At 32.3% G+C, this 24,071-nt stretch overlaps 1 protein-coding gene across 1 annotated transcript in view; it reads right to left on the bottom strand.

Annotated features, from left to right (window-relative positions):
- Positions 1–284: 284 nt before the first annotated feature.
- The window catches only part of LOC146541204 (hydrocephalus-inducing protein-like), a 40,225-nt gene continuing 16,438 nt past the window's right edge, over positions 285–24,071 (bottom strand). The window contains 43 exon segments of the mRNA XM_085194948.1: positions 285–483; positions 788–968; positions 1,430–1,575; positions 1,788–2,009; positions 2,165–2,389; positions 4,143–4,310; positions 4,394–4,546; positions 5,110–5,245; positions 5,406–5,551; positions 6,025–6,157; positions 6,401–6,570; positions 6,858–7,038; positions 7,317–7,566; positions 7,819–8,006; positions 8,269–8,435; positions 8,648–8,869; positions 8,970–9,162; positions 9,291–9,583; positions 9,771–9,939; positions 10,275–10,464; positions 10,580–10,838; positions 11,663–11,779; positions 12,047–12,230; positions 12,512–12,621; positions 12,841–13,031; positions 14,695–14,858; positions 15,376–15,479; positions 15,832–15,974; positions 16,062–16,383; positions 16,809–17,057; positions 17,278–17,569; positions 17,821–18,003; positions 18,319–18,561; positions 18,721–18,920; positions 19,284–19,510; positions 19,764–19,932; positions 20,296–20,419; positions 20,891–21,022; positions 21,232–21,397; positions 22,004–22,124; positions 22,549–22,659; positions 23,137–23,391; positions 23,746–23,945. Of these exon segments, the coding sequence (XP_085051074.1) occupies positions 343–483; positions 788–968; positions 1,430–1,575; positions 1,788–2,009; positions 2,165–2,389; positions 4,143–4,310; positions 4,394–4,546; positions 5,110–5,245; positions 5,406–5,551; positions 6,025–6,157; positions 6,401–6,570; positions 6,858–7,038; positions 7,317–7,566; positions 7,819–8,006; positions 8,269–8,435; positions 8,648–8,869; positions 8,970–9,162; positions 9,291–9,583; positions 9,771–9,939; positions 10,275–10,464; positions 10,580–10,838; positions 11,663–11,779; positions 12,047–12,230; positions 12,512–12,621; positions 12,841–13,031; positions 14,695–14,858; positions 15,376–15,479; positions 15,832–15,974; positions 16,062–16,383; positions 16,809–17,057; positions 17,278–17,569; positions 17,821–18,003; positions 18,319–18,561; positions 18,721–18,920; positions 19,284–19,510; positions 19,764–19,932; positions 20,296–20,419; positions 20,891–21,022; positions 21,232–21,397; positions 22,004–22,124; positions 22,549–22,659; positions 23,137–23,391; positions 23,746–23,945 (7,940 nt within the window). The 3' untranslated portion in view covers positions 285–342.

A 24,071-nucleotide genomic window follows, 5' to 3' on the forward strand; every position in this document is an offset into this window, starting at 1 on the left:
CAAATTGTTCTTTTAGTGTTATTTTAAGTTATCTGAATATATATTTTTTATGTTAATTGAGACCGAAAACGATATTCATCACTCAACACGTAATATCTCGAAAAATAGGCTGTGCATGGGAAACTGAGTGAATCAATCCTACGTAGGAATTTATATCCATCGGCCTACCCTGCTAAATGCGGGCTACAGCGTGAAGGTAAAAAAATTGTGTAGAATAGTAGTAATTTATGACGAGTTACAATATTTTTTTTTTCGTTCAATTGTAAATTCAATGAAATACGACATAAAATTTATTAAATATAATAAAATAACATACAATTGTTTAGAAAACTACAATCTAAATCACATAATTCCCTGTAGGAAATACATCCATTGTACTTTTGGCTCGGCCGGCTCGTACGTCTCTATAGTCAAACAACCAGTGGGCATCAGAGACTGCTTGCTTGGAGGTAAATCATTCAAATATACCATCACTTTTAAATCCTAAAACAAATAATAATACGATATTAAATTATGAAAGAGATTTTTTTTACACCTTGTGCCCTTAACATTTGGGATAGATAATAAATGTCTGGTAATAGACCACTTGGTTCTCCATTTTCATGTCAATAAATAAAAAAAACTAACTAAGTGAAGTGAAAACGTTAATCCGTATCAAAATAGAATCCACAATCATCTTACTAGGAATTATCTTAAAATGAAGTCATTCTTCATTTTGTTTTATATTTTATACTTTCATTGTACTTCAATAACAGTAAATTGAAAATTGAATGTGTTAAAGTATTACCTTTTTCGGTTTTACTGATTCATAAACAGTTTTTATATGAAATTCTTCACGATCTATGTTTATTTTGAAAGTTCGAGTTTCTTCGAAAATATTTTTAAATTCAATAGTAGTAGAACCACCAGCCTTAATTTCATACGGGCCCTGTGGTTTTGGCTCCATTGCCGTACCCTTGATACTGAAACTACAATTATTTTATTAATAATAAATGATCGGGGAAAATTAATATATTTTAATAATATTAATAGCTACACTAACAAAAAAATATAACAACTTTAATAGATTGATACAATAGGTACAATATTCTTTATTGCACATAAAATTTACACAATTTATATACAAAATTAACAGAAGCAACATCTATATTTATAATAAAATCGTAACAGATTCGGTGTCTGTACTTGGATTGTTTGGTGGTGAATGACAAAATATTATTCAAAGTAAGAAATCCTGCGACGTAAAAAATTTCAATACGACTAAAATGACATCCTCTAGTTTTACTTATATTTGAATAAGGTTTTTGTAATTGATCATGACACTTCTTTTATGTTCTTAACGATTTCAATAAAATATCTCTATTAAGTTGATTTGTGGAAAACAATATCAATCACTCTTATAGTAGCTACTTTTTAGAAAAATACGAACACAAACTCTCCTGCAATGGGTGACATGAACGATACATTGCAGTGTTGAACTCCGTACTCTGTTGGCTCGAACCAAGCCTGAAACTTTCCTCTCTCATACGGACCTAGTCCGTATTCCCTTTCCGTTATTATCGATGGATGGGAAACCTTTAAAATGAGTTATTACTTAGTAATACATAGATTTTGCTTAGAATTTTAATTTTCAATTATAATCATTTTAGATTTATAGCTTATGTGTAAAAGGATGTAATATATGTATATTGTAAAGATTTGATACTGATCAAATATTATCTTCTTTCCGCATAAGTGCTAATCTGCAAATAAAAACAATATGTGAAATAAATAAAAATAATATTAACCGTTGTTATGAAATCTGTTCGCATATCAGTTTTGTTTTGCACTCGCAACCGTAGTGGAATACTTGAACCCAGGGGCGTAGAAAACTCTAGATTTTTTACTTTAGCAGGAAGACATTTCAATATTACGCTATAAACGTATGCACCTACAAAGTCGTTGCTTATTTCTAATAACTCCTCAAACTCACCCACCACTAGAGGAGAGTATACCATTACGAGTGTCGCCTAAAAAAATGGGTAGTACTTAGTTTTAGTTAGAAATAAAAATGCAATTTAAATCGTTTAATATAATCATTACTTATTCTAAATATTACTAGATCTTGAACTCAAGGAAAATTATTTTTCAATTAATCCAATAGACCATAAAATGAAATAATTACCTCGGAGTTTCTACTAATTTTCAAGACATCAGGGATTTCTAATTTATCACATTGTATATAAAAGTCTGCATCGAAGCCGAGAGGATTCTTAATAACGAGTTCCTTTTTAATCGATTCACGTGCTCGCGAAGTAAATATAAGCGTGTCCACTATTTGACTAGCGGTCACAGTTAGCTCTACATTGTAAAATTGATATTCACGATTGTCTTCATTTATAAACGAAACCTAGAGATAAATAAATAATTGTAATAAGATTGTAGGTTAATTCATTTTTTTTAATATTATAGACCAGGGGTTCCCAACCTTTTTCAGCTCGCGGCGCAGTTACAAGTTTGGTATTTTTTGACGGCGCCCTACCCAAGCTAGTTCGCTATTAGAAAAAAAAAACAGTCGAAAGAAATAGATACCTACACTAATATGAAATTGAATTTTATTTATTTAAATGAGAAAATAACAATTAAGAATAATAAAGTACGACAGTTCTTAGTCAAAACAATGTGACGGTTGAGCTTGGTGGTCTCCGCACAGTTTCTCAAGAGATTTTGAGGTTTCCGATTTTAGATTTAGGAACTAACTCACGGCGCCCCTTTTTACTTTCTATGGCGCAATAGGGCGCCGCGGCGCACAGGTTGGGAACCACTGCTATAGACTATATTATAGACGGTTGTTATTAATAAAAGTCGAAGTAATCTTATAGCAACACCAAAAAATATTCTTTGTTTTCTACTAAATATATGAATAATGAGGCAGACCTATCCATACCTATATTATAAATTCGAAAGTAACTCTGTCTGTCTGTCTGTCTGTCTTTTCCGCAATCAGGGCCAAACCGCTAATTTAATTGTGATAAAATACTCATATAGAGATACTTGAGGGTCCCGGGATGAACATAGGATACTTTTTTTTTCTCATATTTGTAATATTTTCGTTATATACCAATATATTAAAATAATTAATTTGACAAGGAATTTATTCCGCCATGTTAATAACAATCGTCGCTACGCGTTGCTAAGCATCGGCTTGCAAAGTTTGCTGTTTTAAGAAAACGTCACCCACATTATTTCTATAATTTGATATTCATCCTTATGAAAATAATTATAATAGTCACTTTTAGCATTTTATCTAGATGGAAATTATAGTTTACTGTATAACATTCTAATAAATAATTAAGATGTCACTGATTCAAAATGACCTAGCCTACGAGTGGTATAGTATGACCGACGCGAACGGGCAGATGACTTTGATGATTTTGTAAATTTTTATATATTTTCGAATTACTATTATTTTTTTTGTAATTATTTGCTGCTTATAATTAATTTATCTCAGTTCGGTTATCTATACCGATGTTATACACTTAAAATATCGTAATTTTAATCATTTGGGATTTTATTAAATATTGTTCGCAAAAATTAGTAATTATTTAATATAGAAAAATTTAGTACGCGCGCACGGCAAACTTTAGATACTTTTTCCTTCTTTTACTTCTTTTGTTTGTTCATTTCGGTTACTCAGATATTTTTTCTAATAATAAATCTCCACTTATTATTATTTTTTAACTTATTTTAATTATTTAGGCTTATATTTTCGCGAGCGTAGCCGCGTCCGGGCCCACTAGTTAATATATAAATAAACTAGCGAACCTGTGCTGAACCTGGCTACGCTCGCTAGAACTATACGAATATTTACGAAATTTTTTTCAGAGTTTTTTTCAGTGTGAATTCTAATAAACCATGAACACGTGTTCAATGTTTTTTTTTATATAGGAGGACTAAATTTCTATTTTTCTTAAATCGGTGGCTATTTAAATATTTTTCCATACAAACTTTCAACCCCTATTTCATATCTTTCAACCCCTATTTCAAAATTTCTTCTAAGTGGGTGTCCATATTATGAAAATAAACGAGTAAAGTCAGTAGGAACATCTCCTTATATATATATAATATAGAAGATATTATTAGTTAGGATATTAATTTCATACCTTTGTATACATAGTACACTCTTCGTAACACGCAAAAGTCCACCGGCAAGTGGCAGTCGCCTCTCCCCATACTTTGACGGTGTCAGGATGATTTATTTCATAGTAGCCTTCGAATTTTTCAGGCACTATTCTAACAATCTCCGTAGAAACAACGTATGACTCTGGAAACTTGACATCAGCATATTATTTATTATACATAATATTTTTAAATGATATATTTTAAAGCATATTTGTACCTAAAATATACAAACCTCAGTAATATTGTAAACAAGTAATTCCTTAGTACATATCTCTTTGGCCGAAACTGTGATTGTGATCGTGCCGTTAGCATTGGGATGCAGCGCTGTGCCCACCAATGTAATAAAGAGAGCACTCTCTCCCAGAGGAGAGTATAAGACTTGACTCTGTTAATACAATATTAGTACTATTATTAATATATAAGCAAAGGGAACCTAGTGTTGAGACACTTCGTTCCCCACTTTCTGCCGAATTCTGCAGGCATTGCGTGTAGAGTGGCAGAACTCAACGCCACGCTTTACCTCGACACCAGAGCGAAGAAATGAAAATATAAACGTAAATAAATATTTCACTTCCTCGAGTGGGGATCGAACCCACAACCATCGTGTTCAGTCACACCCTAGTGCCGCTGTGCCACGAGGGCCTCACCTATTTTACCTACGGGTACCTCTATACTAGGTAGGCGATATCATAACGCCGCTTACCTCACATAGAGGCAGGCTGACCACAATCTACGATTTCATGACCAATGTCATTGACTGTAAGAACAGTCTGAGCAAATAGCCATTTTGTTGAGATAAACATTCTCTCATCTCTCTCAAAAATAATACCAGTAAATCACTCACACACTTCAACAGACACATGAGCAAATCCGAATTATGTATATCACCAAAATTACCATATCTTCTAATACTGTACCTAATGATAACATATATAAAGTTAAAAGCACCTCATGCTTGCCAATAGTTTTAGGTTTAAAGTAGACTGGTATATCGAAGGTAGAGTTGGGCTCTACTTGAAATTCCTTTAACGTCTCAAAAGGACCTCCAGATACTTCAGATAAAATGAGCCATACATCATCTGAACTAAATAATGATATAAAATTAAATTAGTTCATAAAACCAAAATAAAAATAAATATAACTAAGCATAAATGTATTAATAAAAAAAACGTTTATTAATGACTTATTCAGTCATAAAATTTATAGTAGTTTTATTAATACACAGTTTATATTTTGATACTTACGGATTTGTAACAACAACATACTGTTCGTTGATTTCTCTGACGGGACATTCAAAAAATAATGTTCGCGATTGGATATTACCGGTTTCTATACAGGTGGCATACAGTGCCAATTCTAACGGCTTATAATTCTCTATATTGCAGCATGCCTAATGCGAAAAAAGTAGTTATTGAAGTAACTAGTAGTAAAAAATAAATAAATCAGCTTCACGCTGTATCCCGCACACAGCAGGGTAGGCAGTGGGAACCTAGTGTTAAGATAAGACACTTCGTTTCTGCCGAATTCTGGAGGCATTGCGTTTTAGTGGCAGAACTCAACGCCGCGCTTTGCCTCGTCACCAGAGCGAAGAAATGAAAATATAAATGTAAATAAATATTTAACTTCTTAGAGTGGGGATCGAACCCACAACCATCGAGTCACACCATTGTGCCGCTGCGTCACGACGGCCTCACTAGACTAGTAGTATGTAAGTTATTGAAGTATTTGTTTATTATTTTTCTGAAGGGCTTTAGATGAAACTGTTCAATACTAAAACTTATATACTAGAATAACAGAGACGAAAATTTATGTAAACATTTTTTTATAACTTAAAGCGGGCGAAGCCGCGTTCGTGTAACTTACCCAGACTTTTATGAAAGGGTTATAGTTGACGGGTCGGAAAGTGACGGTGAAGGTAACGTTAGTACGAGCAGCAATGGCGCCTTGCATCGGCGATATTACAAATTCACTTGATACCAATGGTTGCCACCAAAATCTGACAAAGTAAGAATAATTGTATGTTTAATAAAGAACTTCTTGGCCACTTTATAGTAAAAAATATATATATATTAAAATCTATGTAGCTATTGATAATCGTATATGCGGTACTTGTATTTTCATCGTGGATTTTTAGAGTTCCGTACCTCAGGATACAGTGTATCCTGAGGTACGGAACTATCAGTCCGTCTGTCAAGACCATGCAAAACTAAACCTGTGACTTTAAAAAATGGAAAATCACCTAGTGCCAAAGTCCCCCTTGTTGAAAAGCATGACTTTCAATATTTTACATCCTCGTCTCCGAACTCGACCGAACTGCAGTGAGTTCTGTGAGAAGTGCAAGTCCATGCCGGTGGCGCTGCCGCTTAGACGCACTAGAGGGCGCTCGAATTGAAACACTTTCATGTTTAACTGGAAATATATTGGTTTTATTAGAAAATTTAATTTTACTTGCGGAACCATCAGTTCCTCTTTAGTTATATAATATTAGTATTTGATGATTGGATTAACGTGATAAATAATATAGAATGATGACTATTGGTTACTACGTCGGTGTATTGGTTTGTAGAATAACCGTTCAGTCGACTAGTCGGTAGGACAGATCCATTAACTGCCTAAAGCCTGAATTTATAATAATATAATTTATAATAATATATAAGTTTACATGACTTAAAAAAAGTTTTAAAAGCTAACTTTACCTGTACGTCTAAATTACTTATCATTCCAATTGGCTTGAACTGTATTTTCAATGGGACTTTCATGTGCGGTTTAATAGTACATTTATTTGGCACCGCCTTTAAAGAAGATAAAGCGTTTTTGGAATCCTTTGCAATCTGCTCTTGTATTTTATCTGTCTTATACCTTTGAAGCATTTCTCCTCTAAAGAAAAAAGGGCAATTACTGTTTTATCATAGTAGCTAAAAGTAGCTGGAGAATAAAATGATTTATAATCATTTTTTTCTCCAGCTACTTTTAGCCTTCATTCAAGAACTGTTTGCATACTGTAACTGATAGGCAATAGCCTATTCTCATAACTTTTACGATATGCTAATTTGTTGTAAAATATATTAAAAAGACTATTATAATAAAGTTTTTTTATTAAGCTATTTAAAAATTATGTATTAAAAGGTATAATTTATTTTTATTATTAAAATAACCTTGAAGGACCACTTTCTGATATACGCAAATTCGTCACACTTTGATTAAGGCAAATGCTAGTCCCTCCAGATGTGACATTGTCTTCTTCATCGTTTTGGTACATCACTCGAAATATGAAGGTGGCATCTATTCGCACTTTGCTATGATTCATCACTTCTATTTGACGAATAATTTTCTCACCAACTTTAACAGGTCCCAGATCGAAACTCTTTTGGCAGCCTTCGAATAAATCGAAAAGCAGAGGGATACCTACAACAGTTATGACTATTTGGTTTACTACAATAGTGCTAGTTTAACACTAGTAATACAATTTTCAGTTTAACTTGGAACTCTTATATTAAATTACCGTATGCACAAAGGTAATATATAGATTTATTAATAGAATTTAAAGGATATATTTTTCTTTCCAAAATCAGTATTACTTATTAAGTTTGAAATTATTATAAACGTATAAATAAGCCTGCAAATTAGGAATTATAGTGTCTAAAGTTGTAATCAGACCTTCGCCCTTAATTGTGACATTTTCTTCGCAAAGTGAGTTCACCCAAAACTGAAGCTTAAATTCGTACTCCTTTACTTGTTTTGGACGGAAATAAATTGAAACCTTTAATCGTCCTTTTGGCGGAATAGCACTTTCCTTATGATAACTCACAAACAACTCGGGCAAATTAGTAAAGTTTAAGTCCAAACTGAAATATAATATATTAAGCTTATTCAATTTATCTATATATTCATATATTTTTAATAATTATCACTACTTCATATGAAACTAGACTAACTATAAAAAACTATACTGAAAACAAAATTATAAAACTCTATGATAATTTATTACAGCTACTAAATTTGCTCTATTTTATTATGTATGAAAAGATCTGTCTAAAGTTACCAAAATTAAAATAAGCTTAAATTACATTTAAGTAAATTTAACATATATCAAAAATTGAAGCGTACGTAACAGGCACTTCATCATCATTTTCAAAGGCTATATTTTTTTTATACGTAAGGTCGGGAGCGTTCACTATACACCTCCCAAAGTCATAATCCATACATGAGAAATGATATAATGGTTTCTCTATTTCACAGTGAATATATATACTATATTCTGGGCCATCTGAAATCTATTTCGAAAAAAAAGAGTCTTCATTGAAAAATAATTATTAAATGTATTTAATTTTGTGACATTATTATAATTTATTTTAATTATCTTTTTTATTCCAGATACTGTTCGAATTTGCAAATACAAACTCAATTTAAAAATAACAACATTTTCTATTGTTAATAAATGAAGACATTAAAATAATAATTTAAATATTAACAAAATTATACACACAGATAATGTAACTGGAAAAGCTTCCACGGGAACTTTCTTCAACGTGAAATGAAGGATGCACTCGACTTCACTCGCGGGTGCAACGTAACCACTGCTTGGCTCTACGTAGAGTTGTAGATATTTCTTAACACCGCTAGTATTGTAGTGCCAGTCAAAGAAAAATGATGCTGAGCCCTCGTTTTTGATGGTAAATGGTATTGTCCTTTCATATGTAGATGCAGTCTATTATAAAATAGAAAAAAAATAATCTGGCTCGAAGGACCAAAAGGATATTAAAGATTTCTTTGTATTTTGAATTATTAGAACAGAATTAAAAACTAACCTGATCTAAATGAATGTTAGTAATAGCATCATTAAACAAAACATGTTCGTTTCCTATCAAGTAATAAATTATTTTCGGTTTTATTGAATAACTTAACGCATTCACACATAGAGTAACTAATTTCGTTAAATGTGTAACACTACAAAATATCTTGAAAGATAACGGCCCATCCTGAATTGGAGTGTACGTTATCCTGGAAATTTAAAACATTTGCAATTTCATTAATTTTGTTCTATCAACTAGGAAATATTTTAAATTCATGTTATATATTTAAGGTAAATGTGTACTTTTCAATATTTGCTTAACTAACGAATTACTAACTTAATAGGTGTTTCCGTTCTTGGCCTAAGAACGCCGCGTTCAGGTTGAACTATCACCGGAGTAGTCCCTGACTCGTTGCAAAGCGAATTTCCTTTAAATTCAAAATTAAGGCTTTCGCTTTCATTATTTTTCAATATAATGTCATTATAGGTAGTGAAACCCACTAAAGAATTTCTTATTACTAAAATAGTAGGTATAAACACCACTTTCGGTTCCCGCACTATTCCTACTATTAATAAATTCATAGTTAATGAATACACCGGAATGATAAATTTCCACTGCGACTCGTAAACCTGAAAACGTTACTAATTTTAGAAGTCAACCTTATATTTTATTTTCAAAGCAAACAAAATCATAAAAAAAACAGAATTATTATATTATAAAATAGTTTCAAGAATATTTTAGAAATATAACTCAAACGAATACTGTAAAAAAAAGTTTTATATATAAATATAAATTATAAGTTAAAAAATATCTAACTCCAGGTGCCGTTGGTGCAAACGTAAAGACTACTTCGACACTGGTGCCTCCTTCCACGAAACCCTTCAGCATGTCACAGTGCATCGGAATCAAATCGGGCTTGTCCGACAATATCATTTCAAATATGAACTCGTAGCCTTCACATGTAGGATTTACCACGTTGAAAGCCCTATGAAGAAAAATATAATTTTCTTGTTGATTCATGCTTTATACTGCTTATAGAATGATTATTTAAGAGAACTTAGCCCCGTATTTATAAATTGCTCTTAAATCTGAGATCGATCTTGAGATGCCGTTTTCATTCATAGAAATGAAATGAATGACTAAAAATGGTACATCAAGAACGATCTCAGACTTGAGAACGGTTTATAATTTATTTATTTTTTATAATTATACGGACCTTAGTGTTAAGACCACACCATTCTCCGCTTAGTAGCGCGTAATATAAATACAGATGTAAACTAAACTTTAAAATAGTATCTAATTTATATTAAAATTATTTACTTTTTATAGCAGCCAGAACCAAGAACATTAAATTCCAAAACAGTAGTGTAAGGTGGGAGAGCTACACCAGTTGCTTTTCTTCTTCCGGAAGTCAAATAGTCACTCTCTTCTATATCGAGATGCACATACGGAACCAAAGATTTGGCTCGGATTTTACATGATATATTCTGATCGTAGGGATCTAAATTATCTATAAAAAAATTGTTTGACATTATATTATCGCATCGCTTATGAAGATTGCCCTTTGAAGAAAATAATTTAGAACTAATCAGAGACAATATTGGAAAAAAATAGTAACTAATTACCTATAGTACTCTTTAATTTTATATTAAAACAAAAAGCCTCTAATGGAGCAAAAGTAACTTTGAACTCTTTCTTCTCATTTGGCTTTAAACATTCCTTTGCGGGCTCTATCACAAACGGCAAATCATTCTCGAACCACGTGTCTACGCTCTCCCTCGATGAACTACCACTGAATAAGGTTAATTTGGTTGGATCTGAAATAAAATTTCGACAGATATATATATTATTAAAACTTATAAGCTGATTATTTAACAATTTTTACTATTGTATACGTTCTCTCGTGAAAGCTAAGCCAAAGATATTATAAAATGTTTCAAACTTTATACAATTATACGTAAAATATTTGTTATAAGTATATCTATATATATAAAAGGACTTGTCCTCACTGACTGAGGTAAGACGCACGCACAGCCGTAACCGCTGATGGTAGAAACGTGGAATTTGGACTGATGTTTACTTTCGTAATCTGGACATCCACTAAGAAGGGATTTTGAAAAATTTTAACCCTAAAGGGGTGAAATAGGGGTTGAAAGTTTGTATGGAAAAAAAATTAAATCTGCACCGATTTTTATAAAATTGTAAATTCAGACTCTTAAAAATATTTAATTGAATACGTGTTTCACGGTTTTTTAGAATTTACCCCCCAAGGGTGCAAATAAGGGGTTGAAAGTTTGTTTGGAAAAATCTTTAAAACGCCACAGATTTTTATAAAATTTGAAATTTAGACTCTTAAAAATATTTAATTGAACACATGTTTCATAGTTTATTAGAATTCACCCCTAAATACGCAAGCGAAGCTGCGCGCGTCCGCTAGTCGTTTAATATGTGTATTACAATATTAGATAACTAATGAATGAAGAATAGAACGATAAATTAGTTACTAGTTAGACATACAGTTTATCATATATGTACATAATTGAGTACATTACCATTCTCATTCTCCGTTTGCTCCACAAACAAATGCTCTTCTTGTGGATTCCTTTCATTACCCTCGTTAATTTCCTTAAAGTGAAAAAAAACTTAAAGAATTAAAGAAGCGTTTCATTTAAATAATAATTGTTCATCTAGACATCCTAAATACTTGCCTCAATGTTTCCGTATTTATCAATCCTAACTGGAAACTCGTCATCAATTACAAAATTCCACAATATTTTCATTGAAACTTTTCCTATATTTTCTACGTGGAATGTAAAATCGCGAATCTGAAAAATAATTTATGTTCTTATTTCTTTTATGTTTATCTAAATATAATGTATGTACGGCGAACGTACTTGTATATTAGAAACTATAAATTATAATAATGGAAATCGTAAAGTTTCCTTAAGCTGATTGGAAAATTTGGGGATTTATCGATAAAAAAATTATAAAGCACAATTTTGTTTGCTTAGATTATAAAATGTTGGTTCGATTTCTTCTATTTCTACGGCAAACAGGGTGAAGTTAAAAAAAATGATATACTTCATATTTACTTTGTAAATAAACGAGTCTTCCAAATTAATTTCCGCTTTCAGATCACAAGTATACTTAGTGTATTCTGTAGTAGCAGAATACACAACCACCATGTCAATCACGTCGGGCAACGCGTCCGGCGTTTGATTAGGATTTGTCTGCTCGTTTAATATTGTTTCACGTCTCTCATTAAGTCCAGCATCTCTACATTCAAGAATAGTTGTAAAGCTATATATATTACTTTTACTATTAAAATACTCATTTACTAATATAGCGTTTTTACGAAATAATAGCACATCGAGATGTGTACACGCAATGACTATGAGTTCGATTTCCGTTACAGTCTAAAACGACAAAGTGTGACTGACTTCCATCCCTCATCACGCAATATAACGAAATTGGACAAAATAAATATAAAACAGTATGTCCAAGATTCTTATTTAAGAAAGACTCTATCTGCTAACAAAGAATTAACAAGCACATACGTGTTACGATCGAAAGTGGTAATCATTTGTCGGTTATCCCAAGTGGTTGCTCTGACGTCAAATGTTAAGTAATCATCACTTATAGCCACCAAGCTAAGGTTCAGGAATTCCTAGGATTTGTTCATTATGAAGTGCAATAACATAATCGATATAATAATTACACATTTATAAAATACTATGAACATATAAAATTGTACCTAAGTACTATGAAATTAATAATGAAAGCATAAAAGTTTTTTGTTCTTGTACCCAGTATGGTATAATAAAAAAGCACGGTGGTTTCATGTAGAATGCTCTACAATAGCTCTACATATGCATGTAACGCTTACCTTTATGATCTCTACTGGATGTGGACAGAAGAAAATAATTTCAATATCCTTTTCTTCACCCGGTGATATGTAGCCTGTGGATGGCTTTACGAGCACATAGTCCACTTTACTCCATGTAAACTTATATACCCTTTCAGAGTTATTTACCATGATGACTGAGCGTCTGTGCATCGTACTTAGCTCACAGCCACCTTCGTATTAGAATTTGAAAATAGAATATAAAAATTAAATATACCTACATTTTAAATAAAAGATGCCGTCGCGTCGTGGCGTAACAGAACAGCGTTTTACTGTACTGTGTTTCATTTCCTCATTTTGCTAAATAGACAAAGCGCGCCGTTAAGTTCCGCTACTGAGCAATGTTTAAAAGTCGGGCGGAAAATAAAGAACGGAGCGTCTTAACATTAGATCTCCTCTACCTACCCCCCTATACCTTCTCCACTCAATAATATACGTGAGACCAGTCTCCGCTTGAGAGTGGAGAGGAAAGTGAACTATCATACTCATTCTACTAACTCTACAGAAGTGCGAGAAGTATAAGAAATATTTGTTTTTGAAATTAAGAAAGATAAGACATTTCTTAAGGATGTATCTGTAAATATAATAATACTAGTGGCCCGCCCGCGGCTTCGCCTGCGTGAACTACGTTATTATTATTTCTTTGTGCATGAGTACCTACGTCCTATAAGTGACGTCCATGCAAAATTTGTGACTCCTAGCATTTGTAGTAACGAAGTTTCATACAAACTTTCAACCCCAAAAACAACCCCTTAGAAGTCGACTATTGCAAATTCCCGTCTTAGTGAGCACCTACGTCCTATAAATAACTCCTATGCAAAATTTCAGATTCCTAGCACATGTAGTTTCTGAGATTTCGTGATGAGTGAGTGACCTTCCGATTTTATATATATAGATACTAGTGGGCCCGGACGCGGCTACGCCCGCGAAAATATAAGCCTAAATAATTAAAATAAGTTAAAAAATAATAATAAGTGGAGATTTATTATTAGAAAAAATATCTGAGTAACTGAAATGAACAAACAAAAGAAGTAAAAGTAACTAAAGTTTGCCGTGCGCGCGTACTAAACATTTTTCTATATTAAATAATTATTATTTTTTGTGAACAATATTAAATAAAATCTCAAATGATTAAAATTACGATATTTTAAGTGTATAACATCGATATGTATAGCCGAACTGAGATAAATTAATTATAAGCAGCAAATAATTACATAAAAAATAATAGTAATTCGAAAATATATCAAAATTTACAAAATCATCAAAGTCATCTGCCCGTTCGCGTCGGTCATACTATACCACTCGTAGGCTAGGTCATATGGAATCAGTGACATCTTAATTATTTATTAGAATGTTATACAGTAAACTATAATTTCCATCAAGATGAAATGCTAAAAGTGACTATTATATTTATTTTCATAAGGATGAATATCAAATTATAGAAATCTTCTAATTTTTGTTAATGTATACAAATCTATATCGGCGCGCGCCATGTATGCATTAAGCAAACTCACTTTGGGTGACGTTTTCTTAAAACAACAAACTTTGCAAGCCGTTGCTTAGCAACGCGTAGCGACGATTGTTATTAACATGGCGGAATAAATTGCATGTCAAATTAATTATTTTAATATGTTGGTATATATCGAAAATATTACAAATATGAGAAAAAAAAGTATCCTATGTTCATCCCGAGACCCTCAAGTATCTCTATATGAGTATTTTATCACAATTAAATTAGCGGTTTGGCCCTGATTGCGTAAAAGATAGACAGACAGACAGAGTTACTTTCGAATTTATAATATAGGTATGGATAAAATAGGATAACATGTATCTAACCAAAGTTCAATATATATTTGAGAACTGAACGATCCACGCTAGCATATGTATCACTCGCAGATACTTGAGATTTCTTTCGTTTATTGTATGATGATTTTTTCTTATCAATGGGTGCGCTTTTGCTTTTTTTTCTACTATCCACTGTCGACACCGTAGATACAGTCCTGATACAAAATATAACTATATCATAAATATAATACTTTTCATATTAACATTATTATTTTCATTTAATAAATTTTTAAGAAAAATCTTTGTTTTTCACGATTTTAAATGAAACGATACATTTTTAAATGAAACTATTTAATCCGATTAATCGAGTATATTTAGTATTATACATTTTTGGAAACGAACACTTTGGAGTGGTCCGTGGTCAGGTATAGACTGAGGTGGCATTCGTCGGTCAGTTAACATAATTATTATATATCAAACTACCACCATCGATTTCTTAATTGCCTCGCTTACTGCCCTGGATGCCTACAGAATGAGTTGACAGTATCTTACCCTCTGGTATGATCGGATTGAGACTAACGATTTTATGTGTGGGTGGTTAGTACATACTGTGAATAAACCCTGCCGTTGCCCTGCCTCCTAATTTTCAATAGACAAGAGGGCTGGAAACTTTCTACCACCTAAAAACTTTCAAAGTTTATCTAAAGTACAATATTGAACCAATGTTGTTACCCTTCCGCAGAAGTTTTGTAAGCTTCCAAGTCAATGTCCATAGAGAGCATATCCAGGCCTAGCAATATGACATCTTCCATAAACGCTTCAGCCTCACATAAGACCTAATGAGAATACATTTAAAAAACTTAGCAAAAATATACGAGTATAATGCCGAAAAGAACTATTTATTATATACGAGTATATTAAAATAAAATAATATAATAAACGTTTTCCTTACAAAATATTTCAATAGTAGAGCAAATATAAGAATTCATGTGACTAAACGCGACAGGTTGTGGGTTCGATTCCCGCTCGAGACAGTGAAATATGTAATATTTATATTTCTCCAGAAATCAGTGTTAAATGTCTTAACACTAGTTTCGCTTTGCCTACTCTTCTGTGTGCGGGTTACAGCGTGAAGCTAAAAACATAAGCTAATAATTTAAATTGTATCTGTACGAGTGCATTTATTACCGTAAAATATTCGTAAGGATTTTCAAATATCGTTATCTTAACATCACAAGAGACTCTGCCTTTCTTTAGCGGGTTATAGTGAATGTACATATGTGCTGTTTCTTCAGGTTTCAAGACCAGTTTCATATTCAAATTCATTTCATCTGAAATCAAAGTCCCTAATAGTGCCTGCAGTCAACACATAATAATTGTGCAATTGATATTATGATGTTACTGAGCCTTATACTTGCCATTGTTGCCAGTTACGATCATAGAGTCACTCTCTTGAGCAGTTGTAAGCCAAAACACCGGCCTTTGTTCATCCATTGAATAAAATATATCCACCACTACGAGCGCCTTTACAGAACTGACATTTTTAAAACTAAGCTGCTTATATGTAACAGATCCAAGGCATGTAACGGGAAAACGTAGTATAGCTACCCTATGATGCCGTAAAACTGGCGATATCAAACATATTCTTGGTATTACACCTTCGCCGATAAGACAAATTTTAAATGATTGCTCCTGGTTTTGTAATGATTTTAATCGTATTTCTAACACCGCCCGATACTCCTAAAATCAATTAACTGAAGTTATTTATTCAATTTTTTTAAGTGCATATATAGTGTGAGGAATTCTTTGCAGTTTTGTTGATATTTATCTTATAATAATAATACTCTTATTACATATTATTAAGAATATTATTTGTAATAAAAGGACCAGCTTCATGCTGTATCCCGCACGCAGCACGGTAGGAAGAGGGAACCTAGTGTTAAGACACTCTGTTCCCCATTTTCATGGTTTTTAATCGTGTTGAGCAGCAGAAATCAACGCACCCTTTGCGTCGACACCAGAGCGAAGAAATGAAAATATAAATTTTAAATAAATATTTCATTTACTCGAGAGAGGAGCGAACCCACAACCAGTTGCGTTAGCAGTCACACCCTTGTGCAGTTGCGCCAATATTGGCCTCTATCTGGAAATAAAGGCATCGTTACCTCCAAAGCTTTCGGAGTGAATATTATGCCCAGGTTCTTATGAAGAAGCGGTTCAATATGAGTTTGGTACTTGTCTAATGAGAATATATCCTGGTTACAGTTCGACTGATAATGTAATCTCATGTTCAGAACGCTTGCAACCAGTCCACTGTTGTACAGATCTATGATCGCCACATACTTGGTGTTCACGTTAACGCAAAAGAAATGGAGTGTGACAGAATCTTCAACAAATACACAATGCTGTGACGACTGAAAGAATATTATAAGATAGATAGATTATATAGATAAGAAAGATAGATTATAGAGAGAGAAGAAGAAGAAAGATAAAGAAAGTAGGACACACTAAGCGAACACTTAGTCATAATTGTGAAATTAAATCATGTCAAAAATTATCCATTAAATAATTAGTTTCATTAATTCAATAATTTATTTATTACATCAATATAATACTTTAGGTATAAAACAGCACCTCTGGGATTTTATAATCGCTAAGATTTTTGACAATCAAATGTTCTCGGAACGTCGTTTCTAGGTTCCAGAAGTCCAGAGTCGGCATAGCCCCAGTTCCGACAAGCTTAAGCGGGACTCCTTGACTCTCCGCGGGACAGGTGTCACTTATTACGAAGTTAATAGTTTCCTCGAAGGTCGTAGCCGCTGTCGCTGTGAACTGTATATGAAATGTCCTACTTGTGCCTGGTGCGAGTAAGTTGTCTTCGTTCATTAGAAGGAAGTTACCACACTTGAGTGGTGGAGTCTTTAATCTGCCGAAATTTATAGCACATATGTACATAGCAATACGTAAACTTATAAATAATTAATTAAAAATGTACATAATTCTTAAGGATTTAATGAAAAAAATATATAAACTTGTTTAGGCATTATTTAGCCTTATTTTTAGAGTAAAAATTTACAATAAATAAGTTTTTTCTTAAATAAAAAATAGAATGGAGAAAAAGAGTCCATGCGGAATGTCTATAGTATTTAAGTCAGATTGTGATAAAAAAAAAATTACTTGTTATCCTTGAGTTTTACTTGTGGTTGAGGATCTTCTGGATCGGGACGGTACTTTATTGGAACAACTATTTCAAATGTAATAGGACATTTGCTTGTGTTGTTTAAAATAACTTCCCTTATAACGCTACTACCAACAGGTATTATGTGGAAATTTAGTTCACCAAGTGGAAACAGTGTAAAACTATAAGAATAGAAAGTATTTTTTAAAATATTTAACTTATTATTTTGGACAATAATCTACTAACAGCATCTCATTAATATACATATTAGGTTCCTATATATAAAATAATTAATTTGTATATCTTTCAAATTATTGAAAACCCAAAAGAGAGCCAAAGTCAAGACATTATAGATGCTGAATACATTTTATTTTATTTTATTAGGCACTAATGACATATACTACCAATACCAATAAAATATATATTTTTTAATATAATAGAGCATATATGCAAAATATGCTCTAGTTTTTAAAAAAAGAATAACATACGAAACTCACGTATTGTAAAACGAGGCAATTGTAACACAGACTGGAAACTTTGCAACAACGACCTGATTCTTGCTGCCGTCCAACAAGGAGCAAATATACGCGGGAACATTCACTATATTCATAGATGTAGTGGGAGTACATTCAAACTCTATCACCATTAGTTTCACAGACGGCGGTATTAACCCACACTCGGGCAAAGCTTCAAATGATCGTAGTAAGGAGGGCTCGGGAAAGTTTTTCACCTTTTTCAACCTAAAATGATACATATATGTAAAATATGTTCTTAAAAATGTAAAAAAAGCGTATGCAGATTAAGTTGGATTTCTTATGTAAGAAAAAATAATATAGTACATTGAAATTAATTGAATTTCGGTAGAGTAATAAAACAAATTTATTATAGAAATTACTAACTTATAATAAACGTTATATCGCCCTCTATTAAGCATATACATTTCTCTATAAACAGTGGAATTAACTTTGACGTTCCCATAATTTAAGAAATTTTCGCTTGGATTTTCATAAGCACACTCCACCATTACATCGTAACATTCTGCAGATATGAGTAGCGTGTCGGTCAACATTGGTTCCCCACGACCTCTTTCGTCATAAATCTAAAGATTTAATTAAATATTTAAAAATGTACTTTTAAATTAGAAGTATTTTATAAACTACAATGTATATCTGTCTAAATTGAAAATAAGACTACATAAATTTATTGTATAGTTAGTTATACATAAGAAATCAAGGCAAGAAAGAGATAAATAATACTGACTGTGATTCCCCAATATTTAAACTAACACAAACAATATTTACTTACAACACGAATTTGTCTCAACGCAATCCTAATAAAAATGTATTATTTAGTTAATTTAAATATTTCTTCTTAATCATTAACGCTAATAACATTACGAAACGGACAGTCTAAATTAACTGAAGCGTTTAAAACCATGTAGTAAAAGTTAAATTTAACTAACATCGATAGTCAGTGCTTTGTTAGAGATGACGCCGACTCTGCACGCGATGTAGGTCACCAAGACGACCTGGTTGTCGTTTCTAGATACGACACCGCTAGACTGAGCTATTATAAAATCCTCCACGAAATCATCTCGATTACGAATTGTCCATTTAACTGATAGGACCGAGTCATTTTTAACTATAAAACGATCGTCCTCACGACGGTATAATAAGTGTTTGCCGTATTCTGGAAAATATAATAATATTTTTTATTATGTATTCCTTTGCAAAAATATTACCTAAAGATTTTTTTAAATAAGTGAAGCTTTTGAAATAAAAACAGAACTGAATTAATTTATGTTCATAAACTTTCCTTTGACTTCATTGTTTATTAAAAATATTATTCTAAATAATATTATATTTTTAAAATATAAAAAAATATCGCCATTTTTAAAATAGTTTAAAATATTGTTATAGCTAAAAAAGGAAAAATTATTCACCAATAGTTTTAGTTAGTGGAAGAATCTCAACTGCGGGAACAACTCCACTACAAGTGATGGTAACGCGAACAATTTCAGGATTATCTTTAATACAGAATAATAAAACACTGGTGAGGACACCGACTTCCGTGGGAGCTGCTGATATTGTCAATTTCCCTCTACATCCAGGCTGATTAAAGAAAAATGTCAAATATATAAATATAGACATAATATAGCATAGCATTTTGATTCCATACAATATATGAATAATACATATCTTTATAATATACAGACTTGATTAACATATTAGAATAAACCTAGAGTAACAGAACAATTGAGAAATAGATTTGATGATGAAAATAAAGTTAAATATATTAAGGTATTTAGGGTATACATACAATGTACTATCCACAAAATACTTTATTGCATACACATTACACATACATCAATCTAAACAATATTGAAATTCATGACGTTTATTATTTGCGTGCCCCGAATCTTTTAGTTATAGGAATTTCAATACTTATAAATTAATTTAAAATTTATTTTTTACCTCCAAGCTGAGGAAATTTTTATCTAGTTGAAAAATGGTGGTGTCTTCCAAAAATTCTATATCAACATTATCAGTAATCAAAGATGAATTTTTAAGATCGATCGTGTGTTTTTCCTCGTAGGTTCTGTAAATATATGTATATATTTATGTACCTACATAATGTTATAAGGGGTTGTCCATTAATCACGTGATCTTTTTTTAGCATTTTTTAACCCCCCCTCCCCCATTGGTGATACGTAGTGAGGTTTAAGACCACCACCCCTCCCCCTTCTCAACATTACGTGTATTTTTAGTACCTACAACGAATCTTAAAATTTTCTGAATATTATCTTAATTTAAATACAGGTATAAACTATAATCTTATTTTATTCTGAAATTAAGGACCATAATAAAAATGTCTACACCAGGTTGCAAGTTTTTTTTTATTGCTACTCCACCCCCCCCCCTCCGCCTCCCCCCCCCCCCTCCCCTTGTGTTATTTTCGTGATTTTTATCAAACCCCTCCCCCCCCTTTCAAGCCTCACGTGATTAATGGACAACCCCTAAACTATTTATATTATTAGTTATTATTTAAATATAGATCCTAACTACTTACCGATTGCTTCCAATAAAGATGGGTCCAAATTCAAAATGTTTAAGGTCATCTAAGTAAGTGCCTTTGTAAATTTTACTTTCAATGGTCCTACGGACGAAACTTTCAAACATTTTCTTCGGCCGGCTGTCCAACCTAAAAATGTATATAGTGGCATAAAATGTCTTAAAAAATCGTGACGTCGATACGACAGTCCAGCTTTAAACACTATGGTTGTGGATAATAGAACCTACCCTATTATGCAAGAAAAACAATGAAATACAGAATTTTAATATGTTTTTTTTTAGTCTTTAGTAAGAGTAAGTAAAAATAAGTTAAAAAAATAAGAATAAATGTTAAAGTACCTTGGCAAATCACATATTCCGGTAACAACAATATCAACACGGGAATCTGGCCAACCGCTTACTTCTACAAATCTCCTCACACCATGACTCCCCTCTTCTTGTGGACTATATGTATATTTACATCGCACCAGATCTCCTGGCTGTAGCACTATCCGTTCATTAATATCTGAAAAGACTCGGAAACATCAGTAAATTGGATATATTTACCATGTAATGTGCCAGTAACCAAAGAAAATTAAATATTTTTATAAAGATATCTTTATATAAATAAAATATTTATCTAACCGTAAATTATAGGGGCCCAAAGCTAATCATTACTTGTAGGTCTACGAATTAATTAAAAGAAATCCATTTAATAAAAAGCTGTTTTTAACATGACAGGTGCAAAAAAGAGGACAGTACGGTACGATACAGTAGGTTCGTCATGAAAAGCAACTTAAAATATTATTTCAGAGAAATTGACAACTATTTGACATCTGGGTTCATACAGCGAAAGAGAAGTGACAATTCAATTCAACGTGACACTGGCGAAGTGATTTTGTGCTCAACTGGCACGCTCGGAACGCCATAATAGAAAGAACAGAACAAAGAAAGCCGATCTCCTGGGCGCTCTCATTGCGTCGAATTCAACTGTGAATAACCAAGCAATAACGCCGCCGTCCATTCCGCGGTACCAGAGCTCAATGTCTGAGGTTAAATTCAAGCAAAAAGGTTTTAGGCGAGCTCTGTCCTACTTACAGGTAGAGATGTAAAAATTTAAATTTTATGACACCTGATTTTGATCCTACAATACGCAATGGCAACGGATAATTGTCAATCTCACTTTCTTCAGATTCAACTCTTTCTATTGAAGTAGAAGGTATTTTGCTTGTTGAAGTATGAGAGGACGTGACCTGAAACAGTTTATATCTGAATTACTTATTTGCGGTTTTTTTTTTAAAAAAACCATATCAAAATGGTACAGCGTGTAACTGTAAAAACGACGGCTGTGCGTTCGATTCACACTCGTTTTGGAACAAGACAAAACGTGGCGTTCAACTCCGTCAATCAACGCACCATAATTATATCGTATCGGGTATCAGTCGTGTCTCGGGTATCAATGGCGCGATCCCCACTCGACGAAATGAAATATTTAATATTTCCATTTTCTTCGCTTTGGTATCGAGGAAAAATATGGCGTTGAGTTCCACCACTCAACACGGAATGCCTCCAGCGTTCGGCGGAAAATGAGGAACAGAGTGTCTTTACTAGGTTCCCAGGATCCCTCTGCCTACCATATGCGGGATACAGCTAAAATATACATCGTACAGTATTTACCTTTTTACCACACTCGCAATGCCACTTGGAAAGAATATACAAAACATTGTCTTGTGTAGTATCATCCAGCAAATTTAAATCAGTGAGTTGATTGCATTCACATTTTTTTATCTAAACAAAAGAATACTTACTCTATAATTATTCATTTGGTCAAGAATATATAAAATATATAAAATATTTAATTTAGTCAAGAATAAAAATATAACGATATCTTGTAATTAAACAAATTATATCTAATAAGTACCGCGGCCGTAATGCCTCAACGTGAAACTGTAGCTTTTATTATTTAAAAAGTGCGGAATTTTATTCCGAAAGAGTAGATAAATGAACAATTACCTAATTTTCTATTTTTATAACAATCTTATTCGCAACCATAAGTCATATATTATGAATTATTATTTATTATTTATAATATTTTTTCATTCCTTCGCTTTGACACCAAGGCTAAGCCCGGCGTTGAGTTCCGAACTCAAAACGCAATGCCTCGGAAAATTCGATATGAAACCGAGTATGTCGACACTAGGTTCCCTCTAGGGATACAGTGTGAAGCTGACTAAATTGTTTAATAATTATTATGATTAACCATACCGGCACTTCGTCTAAATAGCGCCATTCCAATGGTTTTTCATAAGCTATCACTGGGAATGTCTTCGGAAGTAACACTGTATATGACTTTTTGATTATAGAACACTTTAAAATGTCATACTTTTCCTCATTCTTTAAAGATTCCTGAACTTCATTAGATTTTAGGAACATATTTATCAGAGCTTGTTTATACCGTAGACATGGACAAGTAACTAATGTTAGTGGAAAGCCTCTTTCTGAAAGACTCACGTCTGACATCTGGTAATATAAATTATTTGAGTAATGTTATTCATAAATTAAAATAATAGCAATTATATTTTAGATTTATAGGTTAAAGCTCTAAGCCGCGTCCCTTAACTACAAATGTCTTATAAAAATCTGAAAGATTTTTCTTTGGTTGGTATTGTGATGTTTATTTTTTTAAAGTAAATGTAGAATTTTAACTCAATATCTCCAAGTGTTCCTGAGATCAAGGCTCTTGACAGACGGACAACAAAGTGATCTTATAAAGGTTCCTTTTTTCCTTAAAAAGGTACGGAATCCTAAAAACGACTAAAATCGACATTATGATTGTAACAGATTCTACTTATTATTAGTTGAGAAATTAATTACCTGCATTTGCATCTCTGATTTCTTCTTATTTTTCTTCTGATCAGAGTTAATTACACGGCCAGTGAATCCATACAAAGGGCTTCCTACGTCAGCCAATTCTAATACCCAATTATTAGCTACGTTTATGAGATTTTCAAATGTATTTTTCATGTAGTCATTATATTTAGTATTCATCATTACATATTCACTTGTCAGCTTGGCTAAAACAAACTTATAATTAGTATATTATGAAAAAAGTAAATTATACTCGAAACTAAAAACCACTGTGCATACTTTTATTTGTATTTAATTACATATATAAAAAAAATACAGTCGAATTGATAACC

This window comes from Heliconius melpomene, chromosome 1 (assembly GCF_056956725.1).
Source record: "Heliconius melpomene rosina isolate 202511_hmr_F chromosome 1, ASM5695672v1, whole genome shotgun sequence".
In the NCBI taxonomy this organism is placed as follows: Eukaryota; Metazoa; Arthropoda; class Insecta; order Lepidoptera; family Nymphalidae; genus Heliconius; species Heliconius melpomene.